General features: G+C 35.2%; 1 protein-coding gene across 1 annotated transcript in view; it reads right to left on the minus strand.

The window, feature by feature from the left end:
- diaph3 (diaphanous-related formin 3) overlaps positions 1–14346 on the minus strand; it is a 484493-nt gene that overhangs the window by 412024 nt on the left and 58123 nt on the right. The window contains 1 exon segment of the mRNA XM_051672192.1: positions 9380–9484. Within this exon segment, the coding sequence (XP_051528152.1) occupies positions 9380–9484 (105 nt within the window).

Raw genomic sequence — 14346 nt, forward strand, 5'->3', positions numbered from 1 at the left:
ATTTCTCCTGAGGATAATTAAGTATAACAGTAGTCTACAGATGTTTTTGTGCCATTCAAAACACAATAAGGTCCATAAATATAAAAATAAAATAAAAAAAAAAAAGCACAAAAAAAAAAATTGTTACCAAAAAGCAAATTACTTTTGTAGGCCCTTAATTCTTTCCACTTTAATCCTTTCTCACTTATGATCAAATCTGCATTCATGCTGCTGTTTACCAGCAAAGAGGGACTAAAGCGGTTTTCATAATTAGACAGCTGCTCAAATAGTCTCTTTAACATTACATTATCTTTATATTTTTGTTACAAATAGGGCTGTCACGTTTATGAAATTTGGCTAATGATTAATTGTCAAACAACTAATTGTGATTGACGATTAATTGTCTGTTTTAGGGTTATAACGAGTAATTTTATCTATTAAGGCTTTCAGGATTAGTTGTCATATAAATAGCCATATTTCTTAAGATGCATGTGTGCTTCATAGACCTCAAGTCATTTGTACATATTTAACTTCAAATATATAAATCAAATAATAAAATAGGAATAAACTATGATTTCCATTTAAGGCTTTAAAAACGTATGAATGACATGAAAAATAATGTTTTAAATATCAAATTATTTATAAATACTTAAAATATGTCTCTCTTTTTGGTCAACTTTAGTTTTAGTCAATTTTACATTTACACCGTTGTTTTTGGAACTCAATATATATATATATATATATATATAAAAAAATATATAATAAAATATAAAAATGTGGCCATTAAAATGTGATTGGACAATAATTATTTTGCACTTTCTTGTGCACTTCAGATGATTCAGATCAGACGATTTCTTAATAAAATCGCAACAGGCCTAGTTACAAACATTCAAATAATCAGAAAATAAAAGTTTCAAGTTTTCTCCTATTCTGATGGTCACTCATTCTTACCACTCCTGGTGCAACAAAGTGGAAGGTCTAAATTTTTAGAACCATCTATGTTTGACGAACTCAGAATCCCATGCTACATTGCAATGTAAACAATAATCGTGTTCGCGATCGCATCTTATCCATCATAATCTGTCATTATAAACATCTAAAAATGTTTTACAATATATATTCTGTCCTCCAGTGCATCTGCTGTGAAGTGTAAGGGGACTTTGTTTTTTTATTATTACAGTATGCATTAAAGAACTCATGCTGGGGGATTAGTCAGTACAGGGAAAAACTCACACGCAAAAGAGTTAAAAGTGTCCTATGATATACTTACTATGGTTTAAAATATTCTGGCTCAAAATCAATTCCTGTTTTTTAAAGTGTGGAACAGGTAAGACAAAGCCTCTAGGATTAAACAACTCGAGTCTTAACACAAGTCAAACACAACAGTACAAACTGAAGAGTTGTATAATAATCATAACATAAAACTGTAATTGTTGAATTTAATAGAACACAGATATTTTTGCCGATGGCAGCAAGAGTCTCATCCAATTTAAATGTGGTGGTCTATTCCCACTCAGGTGACTGAAAGCAAACTTGCATTGTGTGATAGGCTACACACAAACTTTCAAAGTGCTGCATAATATTGATAAGGACGATCACATTTCCATCTGGAACGGTCATAGTCACCATGTAACAATCTAGTCAGTTCATCGTTTTTTTCAAGTCTATTTTGATGTGCATTTCATACCACTATCCAAGTGTCAATGAGTCTGGCCTGTAAAATGAAAAATGCTTTTTATGGACTATGATTAGGCTGCCTTACTCTTCGCAAAGCATACAGAAGACAATATTGTACACCTGCTAGAAAATCTCAATTCTTTTTAGGAATTAATCAACTAACAATCAACCTGTTTTTGAGAAAACATAGCTGCATAGTTTTTACCAGATCAGATAAACACTTCAGAAGGTTGTTTTCTCTGTGTTAGACTGCCCATGGTTATGCACTGGGTGGTGTGACAAGGTCAAAGAACAATGGTCTTGTATAATAGTCGAAGCTCCAGTTATTTACACCACAAAATAACTAAAATATTTTGAGGCAAATTTCTTCAAGATTGAATTACGACCAATGTCATATCTTCACCTTCATATGTTGAATATAAGGGAAAATAACCTATATGAAAACCTGACCTTCAACCTTGGTCATCTTTTAAATATTCTGATGCTCAACCAACCTTTAAGAAACCACTAAGTCTTGCAGTAGTACTGCAACAAAAATATAAATGAACAATAACACCAACTGTATGTTAACTCAAAGTTAAGTTTTAAGCCTCTGAACTAATTTGAAAGATTCAAACTTCAGGCATCTTTCATGTACAATCCTTAATCCCTTTATCCATAAGGAACAACTGTACTTTAAACAACAACAACGAAAAAACATCAATATACCTCCGCAGCAATGAATTTAATAAAGTACAGCTATAGTTTTAGTTTCTGAGTCAATTTCTGAGGTGAGATTAGACAGTTATTAAAGCCTACACAATAACCACCAACAAGCATGTTTGCACCAAGGCAAGAGTAAAAAGAGAAACTAGTCTATAGGTCATACGATGACAGGCAACTTCCACTGACAGGTCACCAGAAGTTCATTCTCAGTTTATCTGGTGAGTGCTGGATAAGGCAATTGTAGAGTGCAGGTAAGGACAGATGGCTTGTAGCATCAGGACTAGACATGCTAACGAGGCAAGAAACTGTGACCGACATATCAGCCTGCTTAAACCCTTATAATTCAGTAACTATATCTCCCAATTACTCTGACATATAACATGAACGACAGTACCGATACACAAATACACTCAGTGTGGTTTATTAGTGTTGTCAATCATTAAAGCCTCATTTGCTCACATATGACACACATCAAACAGATGCTCACCTTGTCTACTTTCACAGCCATTATAATGCAGAAACTAATCAACCATTACAAACGACAGGTTAGCACTGAATTGTAGCGACTTTGATTGGCATGACAGTGTGAAATTCCAGTCTAAAAACAGAAAAGTTACATTTAAGAACACAACTGCTGTTCCGAAACCCAGAGGACATATAGAGGCAGCATTTTAAGACATCATGTGTGTTCTCCCAATGTAAAGCCTGGTCCAAAATGTAGGCAACTTAATAATGCTGCCTTATAAGATGCCTCTTTTTGGTCAAATTCTAAAGCACCATCGCATGTGGCAGACAAACCGAGAGCTGTTGATTATAAATAAACGTATTTTAATTCATTTTGGAAAGTATCGATAATGGTTTAGGATATTTAAAAAAAATTATTATTTTCATCAATATTGATGTGCTTGCTATGTTTGTTTATGTTTGTTAGGGCTGGGTATTGATACAGATTTCGCGATTCGTTCTCGCATGCTCTCGTTTCAATATCGATTCATATGCGTATATTTCAATTTTTTTTTTTTTTTTGCTTATATATGAATTAAATTCTCTCCCAGCTAATGCTGTAAATTATACAGGCGACTTTCTAACTAGGAACATTACAAAAATATTAATTTTACTAATGAGTTAATCATGTCACATTTTAGCTTTTTAAAAATGAACAAATTAATGTATTCAATCAAAAAATAAGATCGTCTATTTCATATATTACTTTTTGTTACATGTTTGTTTAATTGCATAATTTGTACTATTTACAAGTATTTACATTGATTTGTTGAACATGCTTTAAAAAAAAAAAAAAAAAAAAAAAAAAAAAAAAGGTACCGTCTCTAACAAAACTGTTATTTCTGTAGTGTCTCTAGATAAGCGCATGTTAACGAGAGAGACTCGAATGGCTTTATCTCATCTGTGCTATGCCTGATTAGAATTAAATGTTTATTTTTTATTTATTTATCATCAACAACTGACAGTAAAGAACAGAAAGGGTATTAAAAGAGACATTATTCAATGACAGATGGGTCACATGGATCTTGTCTTTGGACACACACGGAACAACTTTTACTCTCAACACGCAGTGAAAGGACCTGCTGAATACTCCACCACTATACTACACAAACACTTGTAAGTGAAATGTAAACATTTACCAGCCAGTTGCCAAATATATAAATTTTTAGTCTCATAGCGCGAAATTTGGATGCAAATGCGAGTGATTTCCTCTCATTGTAGTGGAGGGTTGTGCACCGAGTAAAAGATCGATCTTGGGATTCAAATTAAGATTGCGATGCATCGAACAATCTATATTTTACCCACCGCTAATGTTTGTTAGAGTATTGTGTATTATTTTAAATCTACTGGGAGTGGAGAATAGCATGGGCTTTGCATGATGAGCACTATTTTGTCACAGGTAGAGATGCTGCCTATATAGGGTGTTCCAGATCAGTCACTTATTGTATGAGGTTCCATAACCATTAGGATGCTGCCTTAGGAGGCAGCTCAATCGGTTTAGGAACAGAGCTAATGTGGTGAATGTAGAGGGAAAAATGTTCTGTAATGCCATTACAATCTAAATATTGGACTTATGTGGAACTATAGTTTGGAGGGTAGCCTGTTTCTCATAACATTTGTCAATTCTATTGTTCCTCTCTGTAATGAAGCAGTTTAATTCCTGAGCACATGTCTGCCACAGAACAAAGAGGAACACAGTAAATGAGATATTTCAGTCCCATCATCACCCATGTATTAAACCCAAATAAATATTTCATGATAAACAACCTTGTGATATTTCGAAGAGGACACAAGAGAGGAATGGAGAGATTAGTTTAAGTTTAATCTTTGTAATTAACAAAAAAAAAGTATTAATATCACGAGTTAGACAGGGACATAAGAATAGCTTTATGTTGATTCATTATGATCAGTACCATTTCTGCTAAATATGATGCTTACGTGAACCATAGATAATAAACGATGAAGAACTGATTATAATGCTGCCGATGAAAAACATGTTTAGAGTTTACCTTCCTTTTTGTGTCTTATTGTTTTCTCATTCACAGCTCAATGCAGTGACATAGGCTATGTAGTGACTAATTAGGAGATGAGTGTTGATCTGAGGGTCTTGGATGAACTTGAATATGTACAGTCGGTCTTTATTTATTAGCTATCAGAACACGAGTCAACATCCAATAATAACACTGATGTTGTGTCCGGGCCATCCACCATAGTCATTGGTAACCACCCTTACAATGCACACTGGCAAAGGAAGCAATAGTACTTCCAACACTTACCGTTTACTGATCATTGTTGTAGATTTTTCACACAGTATAGTTATACTCCTTGTTGATTACCTATTCAACTGTACGCTATCTGCTTTCAAGCGGCAGGGATTTGTTGTTTCCTATTTTTTCAATATCAATTAATAAGCACTAAACAAGACCTAAATCACAATTCGTCAATTCCAAAAAGAGCAAAAGCTTTGAATATGGCCATTAATTTCTGCAAATCATAATTATACCCAGGCACTCTGCTGGCGATGGCAAGGTGAATGTTTTAAAAAGTGAATGTTATTAACAGAGAGGGAGAGGAGCCTATGCCAGAATCTATAGTTTCAATTATCAGCCGAGATGGAGGAGCAGAGCCAACAGAAAAGGCTACTCTGTGAGGCAATTATACGTCAAGAACACGGACAGGGGGTAAACAACCGGGCCTGAATGTCAAAAGACAAGAGATGGAAAGAGCGTGTGGTAAAGGGGTGCGGGGGCCAGCGTGTGCATGCGAGAGAGAGTATCCAGGAGGTTTTACACATTTAAAGCAATGTCCATCCATCAAACTAGTCAAGGCAGCGTAAGGAGGTTTGAGTATGAAAAAGGACATTTTGAAATTCACCAATACATCACCGTCTGTTCTGGCAAACTTTAGTTTTTTTTTTTTAAAGGGTCTGCTTAAACTTCATAAAGTTTGCCTTTATAAACTTTACTTGCATAGTTTTGTCAGATATATTTGTATTGGAAAAACTACACAGATAAGGTTAATAAGCAATTTCACCACACTAAAATAATTTTACCACATGTAATGTTTACATCTTATGGCTATATTTCTGAAACAGGGTGTATTTTAATGTTTATGTACTTGTCACATATACTCACTGTTAACATGATTTTTTGCTTTTGTTTTAAATAAACGAGTTTTTTTAGTGTTAATCCATATTGTATTTTGTAATTTAAAGAAATATTTCAAGCTCAATACAAGTTAATCGACAGCATTTTTGGCATAATATTGATTACCACAAAAATTTATTTTGACTTGCTCCTCCTTTTATTTAGAAAAATCTGGGTTACAGTGAGGCACTTAATATGAAAGTGAATCGGGCCAGTCCGTAAACTTTAAAATACTCACTATTTCAAAACTATAGCTACAAGATGTACATAATATGCATGTTAACATGATTTTAGTGCGATAAAATCGCTTGCTAACCTGTTCTGTGTAAAGTTATATCCAATTTTACAACATCGTTGATATGATGTACTGTCAACAAAACCCTAAAATGACGGTAAAAATTATGATTTAAACAACTATAGCTCAATTAATACATGAAGAATTAATGTAAGTGCTTTTATAAAATTATAAACTTTACATTTCTGCCTTTAAACCCTCCAAAAATTGGCCCCATTCACTTCATTGTAAGTGGCTCTCTGTAACTTAGATTTGCTGCTTCTTTTATTTATTTTTTTTGGAAAAGGACGGACGAGTCAAAATATATATATATATATATATATATATATATATATATATATATATATATATATATATATATATTTTTTTTTTTTTTTTTTGTGGTAATTAACATTATGCCACAAATGCTGCAGAATGAGCTTAACTTGTAGTGAACCTGAAATATTCCTTTAACAAACACAGAAAAAACGCACACAAGTTTGCTAGTGGTTTTTCAACCTTGTGCCTGAAAATGCGAAGATGTGCCCCTACTCGTTGCTTTATTTTCTTTGTCTGGAAAAAAAAAAAAAAAAAAAATTAATAGTCATTTATTTTGAGGCCATTGAGAAAATTCAATAGATTCCAAGACATTGGGAGTTTTATCATGATTGCTCAAGGTCTACGAGTTTCAGCAATCCAAACGCAGAGAGAGACTAAAGCTGATATGAGAAAAACCATAAGTCCCAGACAGCCACTCCAGATAGCAAATACAATCCAAATTGAATCATCCTGAAATCTCCAAGCACTCATTAAATTCTCAGTGGAAAGAGAGGAATGGCATTATAATTAAACTCCCTTGTTCTTGTTTCTCTTCCATCGTTTGCAGGCCCTATAAACGAACGCAGAGCTAACAGAGAGGAGGATTAGATTGGGGAATTAATTTTTGAAGAAAAAATTCATTTTTTATCCACCTTGCCTAAATCCTGCATCTAGAGTTTCCACTTGCATGGAGCCATGTCTTGCAGTGGAGGAACTAGAGGATTTGTTTACCATACAGAATTCTAAGTCACGTAGGCTTGTCAGTCTCTCATCAAAACTTAGGGACTTAAAAACAGACAAACAATCCCTTAAGCGACATGGATTAAGAAATCCATCTAATGCAGATAGCTTTAACCTGCATGTATAAGTGAGACTACTTGGGGAGACTACTTACTTTTTTGTTCCCAAGGCTGAGCTAGCAAACTCAAATCAATTATGCAAGCAGCTAGTAGATTAACAAAGTTAAAATAGGTTGGCAAGATATTTTCCATTTCAATTAAGCTATTAAAGCAAAAGGGCAAACTATTTTTAGACACATTTAGAAAACCATGTTAACATTTTAAGCAAAAAAATTATCAAAATATGAATAACTACAGTTTTGAACAACACAAAATAGGTATTGTTTAAAGCTTAAGAGCTCTACTATCCAATCTATGTAGGCATTATGACCAAAACTGAACAAGTGCTTTGAAATTTGCAGACAAATCAGAAGTGATTCGTTTTGATAATAGATCATTGGATTACCCAAACAAAGCACAACATGCGCACAGCATCTGGCTATCTGAATTTTTGCTATCTGGATGCCAACACATTAGCTTCCCTGGATCAGATGACATCATCAGAAATGCTGCAGCGTCATGACACGCTAATCTAACTGAATTGGGTTCAGATTGTTCCAACCAGTGGTGATGGTCTTCCATATTTGGCAGAGAGTCATGTGATCAGCTCACTCCAATTACATATGGCCACCAGGAGATGGCACCAAGTACATGCCACAGACTCAATGATGACTCAAATGACACAGAATGAAACTCATGCTGTGAAATCTCATTACTAAAATAATGTATCCAAACCTTTAGTCATTGCTGTGTTTGCATGTGTAATTAGTTCTTATGTACAATTATGTTTTATTTTTTGGGACAGGCTTTTGGTCACATTATTTTTGTAATGCTATAACTTTTGATTGCTTAGTCATATCAATGCAAATTTTTTACTTAGTTACAGGTTACATGATTAAGAACAAAACAAAAGCAGTTTTTCAGAGTTACCTTATTTACACCCTGAGGTATATAATGTAAAATCAGAAAAATAAGGGGGAAAAAAAGTTAATTTTTGGCTCAAGCTTTTTATTTTTTTATTATAGCAGTTTCTTAGGCTGAGAGTCCTAATCATAATCTATATCATTAAAAATGTGAAACGTTTTCTTTACAAATGATACCAAACACTTGACCCTCCTTGTTCAAACCTGTCTTATTCAATAAGAACGAACTTGGCATTGCTGAGACGCAAAAAATAACTTTCATATTAAAAAAAGAGCAGAAAAGGGAGGATTTTAGAACAGCTTTAATATTACTGTCTCTCTTTATTTCTCAACAGTATCTCTTCTCCCTCCTGTATTCTCTCGTACAAAGCTGCAGACTATTTGCAGAAAAGTGAAAAGGAAGTATATATTGGGAGATGATGTAAAATCACAACTTGCCATCCTTTACCACAGCAATAAGAGTTCATAAGTACACATGTGGAGGATCAAAGCCTCCCTCTTACCTCAGGACAAGAGAACAAAAACTTTTTTAGAAAAACTAAAATGAGGGCATTCATGTCAGATAAATACAGTCTTTAGCCTCACAATGTCTTCATAAGAGAGGCCTGCAGTTATAGATATTTTTATCAGGCCAAACCCACAAGGACAATAAGACACACACGTACACTAGGCACAGGCATACGACAACATATGAACATGAACACACACTGTGTCACTGTGGTGGATTTTCACTGCGCTTATTATTTCTTGGTTTTACAAAAACAGAGAAAAACAGATAGCAAAAGGTTTGCATTCTTTATGACACATTCTTTTGATCTGACCTTAGGAAGATCACCAGGAGAAAATATGAGTAACAACATTAACTTTTCTGGCCTTAAGACAAGAAAGCTTGTCAAACTTTTCTTACAAAAAGAAAAAAGAAAAGCTACAGTGCTTATAAAATGCTTTTTACATTTATCCATTCATGTTTATGTGTGTGTTAATCTATGCGGCTGCAGTCTTTCTTTGACTTACGGTTTTTGCAGCTGTGACAATGTACTGAAGGACCATCTCCCGTTTTATGCTCAAGTCCTTCTCTCTGAGTGGTGCTTTCTTCTCTTCATTAAGATTCATATCCTCCTGAAAACACAAACCACACACACACACACAAGTGGAAGAAAAAAGAAACATGTTTTAAATAATGACCTGTTTTTATGACAATCCCTATAATTATTGTGATGACACACAAAAAAAAAAAAAAAGATATAAAAGCAAAAGGAACCAACAAGTCAGATGCTGATTAGTACACATTTCTGCTCAAAAGAAAATAGTAGTTGGAAAATGTTGGTTGTAAACCATTTTAGAATAGCAAAGAGCTCTCGCATCATTTTGTCTCAACATTCACATAAATCACCCCATGCCTAACACCTTATCTTTAGGAACTGCAAATAAATGAAACACCAGGAAGTCAACTTCCACACATTGATCCGACAGGCATACCTTATGTATGCAAGCATCTTATGGTCAGGGTTCCCACTCTTTTCAAGGCACAATTTTCCAGGACATTTTCTGTGCCCAACGGGTGTAATATTAAAGCAAAAACACAAAAGTCATGATGTATATTGTGGATAATGGATGCAGATTTTTTTCTGAATTCTATATTCAACATTTTTTAGACATCAAAATGTTGTCTAAAAATTACTATTCAGTAGTAATATATTGTTATAAAAGACTGATAAATTTTGTTCAATATCTCTCTCTCTCTCTCTCTCTCTCTCTCTAGAGAGAGAGAGAGAGAGAGAGAGAGAGAGAGAGATATTGAACAAAAGCCTATCTATTTATTTATTTATTTTTATTATTTTCTTTTTTAAAGGAATACAAAATTTGCATTTATACCAAAAATACAATTCCCAAAAATAATATTATTTGCTTCAACTGTCTCTCACACACATACCATGAACAAGAAATTGTGAAATTATGGCATTGATTTTTTCTTTTAAGGATTGTGATCATATGAAGCCATTTATTATCACATAGTTGTCTGGCTCCTTTTTAAATCATAATGATAACAGAAATCACCCAAATGACCCTGATCAAAAGTTTACATACCCTTGAATGTTTGGCCTTGTTACAGACACACAAGGAGACACACACAGGTTTAAATGGCAATTAAAGGTTGATTTCCCACACCTGTGTCTTTTAAAATTGCAATTAGTGTCTGTGTATAAATAGTCAATGAGTTTGTTAGCTCTCACGTGGTTGCATTTAGCAGGTTAGATACTGAGCCATGGGGAGCAGAAAAGAACTGTCAAAAGACCTGCGTAACAAGGTAATGGGACTTTATAAAGATGGAAAAGGATATAAAAAGATATCCAAAGCCTTGAAAATGCCAGTCAGTACTGTTCAATCACTTATTAGAAGTGGAAAATTCAGGGATCTCTTGATACCAAGCCAAGGTCAGGTAGACCAAGAAAGGTTTTCTTTTATTTATCACAACAAACTAAGATGCTTGCAAATATTTGCCCATGACTGTATATGTTTGCAAGAATATGCAAGAGCATCTTAGGCCCCCATTTACACCTTTCATTAACATGCGTTTCATATCCGGATAGTATCTGGATATTCTTTAGCTGGATTGAATTTACACCTTGTAGTTAAATGCATCTCCACTGTGATCAGATAGAGATCCGATCAATGTTACAAGCGCAAAATGGAAAACACGACTTGCAGATTACATTTAAGCCTGTGGTAACTGAAAATTCTCCTTTTAGTGAATTTTAAAAACACAGATTGATCATTCAAATGCTTTCAATCACTATGACTCTCAGGGTTTTTCCTTCATTATAAATGTTTTGAAGGGCGCCTAAGCAAAATTTCGGGTCACCGAAGCAAATCTAATTATATCATCTCACACGTAAGTGAAGACTTGTTTCACGTGAGTGTTGCAGGTGATTAGAAAACAGGACAGAGACATGAGCAAGTTAGGATTTGAGGAGAGAGATTAAATATTTCAAAGGTATTCCAGTGGAATAATTCATGGAATATTGTGTTCTTCACATTGCAATGGCAGAACAAACACTAAAAGGCAAGAACCAAACAACATAGCGCTTTAACAACAAATGACTGTAGCGTAATCTAATCAAATCATTACTTGTGTAGTTCCGGACAACGAAAACGCATATGCATTTACACTTTCTTTGAATGTGGTCAGAATCCATTCCTGACCACCTCCCAATGTGATTTTAGTGATCCAATCACAATGCATCTTGTGTGCATTTACACCGGTCATTTAATGTGGTCAAGTGCATGCTGGAAACGCGTGTTAATGCAAGGTGAAAATGTGGCCTTAGTGTTTGAGTGTGTGCATTTCTGGCATGTGGGCCAAGTGCTTGCATGAATACAATCTGATTAAGTTTAGTGACCCATAACAATCCAATTCATTATGAAAAGGTTATGTTTCTTCAAAAAATAATTGCAAATACACCTCTAATGATTATTGTGGTTGAAAGGCTGATAAAGATCATTGTGTAGGAGTGCTAAATAGGTAGTTATATACATGTACACAATAGCATGAACACAAATCACATTTCTCACTCTCTGAATTTTTCTGTGTGTACATAATACATGTGTACACACACACACACACACACACACACACACACACACACACACGCAAGAAAATGTATGAGAACCCTTTGGAATTATCTGGTTTTAGGCATTAACTGGTCATAAAATGTGATCTCATCTTCATTAAAGTCACAAGTATAGACAAACAACAATGTGCTTAAGCTAACAACACACAAACAATTATAATATTTCATGTCTTTATTGAACACATCCCAATAAACATTCACAGTGATGTGGAAAAAGTAAGTAAACCCTTGGATTTAATAACTGGTCGATCATCCTTTGGCAGCAATAACCTCAACCAAATGTTTCCGGTAGCTGCAGATTAGACCTGCACATCGTTCAGAAGGAATTTGAGCATTCTTCCTTACAGAACTGCTTCAGCTCAGCCATATTCTTAGGATGTCTGGTGTGAACATCTCTTGAGGTCATTCCACAGCATCTCTGTTGGGTTAAGGTCTGGACTCTGACTGGGACACTCCAAAAGGTGGATTTTCTTTTTTTGAAGCCTTTCTGTAGTAGGTTTACTTCGATGTTCTGCTGAATCACCCAGTTTCTACTGAGCTTCAGCTGGCACACAGCAACCCTGACATTATGCTGTAGGATATCTTGATAAACTTAGGAAATAATTTTTCCCCTCAATGATTGCAAACGGTCCAGTCCCCGAAGCAACAAAGCTAGGGTTAGGTAGGGTTAGGCCCTAAATCATGATGCTCCCTTCACCATACTTCACCGTTGGGATGAACTTTTCATGTTGGTTTGCAGTGCCATTTTTATGCAGAATTTTTATATGAAGTGCTGCATGCAGGATTGGTACAGATGCTTCCAAGTTAAATTCAAGGACTTTCAAGGACATTTCAAGCACATTTTTATTTGTTTTCCAGGACTATGCTTGAGATGTCATTAAAACTAATTCTTTATTTGTTAATTTTAAATAAAAATATTTAATTCATTCAGTTAATTTATTTTTCTTAAACACCACTTAAGTACAATATATCTCAATGAGCATCTTAAACTACATATTCTCAGTAACAATTCTTGGTTCATTCATGACGAAACTGATGTGCACTTGTAGTGTGCTCCCTTAAAACACACTTCGCTTTTCAATAAAAGTGAATAAATGGGTCTGTAAACAGTAGTCCATATGACTCATGTGCTGTGTTCCATGTTTTCTAAAGTCATACAACAGATTTATGTGAGGAACTGACTGAAATTGCAAATGGGTCATTCTCAAAAAATGTTGACTTTCCAACTTAACAAAATATTGAAATTTTCCGTTCAGTTCCGTTTTATAAGCTTATAAACGCTGAGGGTAAACATTTTGACAATTTTTTATTCATAAAAGGGCAATGTGAATTAATAACTTTAATATGTTTGGAAAAATCACTAAATGCATTTTTTTCCTCCCCTTTTTCTCCCCAATTTAGAATTCCCAATGCGCTCAAAGTCCTCGTGGTGGCATAGTGACTCGCCTCAATCTAGGCGGAGGAGGACAAATCTCAGTCTGAGACAGTCAATCCACGCATCTCATCACGTGGATTGTTGAGCGCATTACCGCGGAGACATAGTGCGTGTGGAGGCTTCACGATATTCTCCGCGGCATCCACGCACAACTCACCACGTGCCCCACCGAGAGCGAACGACATTATAGCGACCATGAGGAGGTTACCCCGTGTGACCCTCCCTAGCAACCGGGCCAATTTGGTTGCTTAGGAGACCTGGCTGGAGTCATTCAGGCACGCCCTGGATTCGAAGTCGCAACTCCAGGGGTGATAGTCAGAGTCTTAACTCGCTGAGTTACCCAGGCCCCAACTATATGCATACTTAAGCAGCCTCTGAACTTTGACCTTAAAATTATTTCCACAACTTTTTGTATTTAAAAAAAAAAAAAAAAAATTTTTATTTTAAAACATTTAAAGTTTTAACACTGATAACACCAATGCCATAGAATAAAGGGACAAAAATTTTTTTTAAACTATTTAAATTATTAATAATATATTTTTTTTTTTTGTACAGTTTGTTTGACCTTGCACTAATGCTTGTATTTATTTATTTTATTTTGGGATTTTTCCACTTTTTCCACCCAGTTTGGAATGCCCAATTCCCAGTGCGCTTTTAAGTCCTCCTGGTGGCTAGTGACTCGCCTCAATCCGGGTGGCAGAGGATGAATCCCAGTTGCCTCCGCGTCTGAGACCATCAACCCGCGCATCTTATCACGTGGCTTGTTGAGCGTGTTGCCACGGAGACATAGCGCGGTGGAGGCTTCACGCCATCCACCGCGGAATCCGCGCTCAACTCACCACACACCCCACCGAGAACGAAAAACATTATAGCGACCACGAGGAGGTTACTCCATGTGACTCTACCCACCCTAG

The sequence above is a fragment of the Myxocyprinus asiaticus genome, chromosome 35 (assembly GCF_019703515.2).
Source record: "Myxocyprinus asiaticus isolate MX2 ecotype Aquarium Trade chromosome 35, UBuf_Myxa_2, whole genome shotgun sequence".
NCBI classification, from domain to species: domain Eukaryota; kingdom Metazoa; phylum Chordata; class Actinopteri; order Cypriniformes; family Catostomidae; genus Myxocyprinus; species Myxocyprinus asiaticus.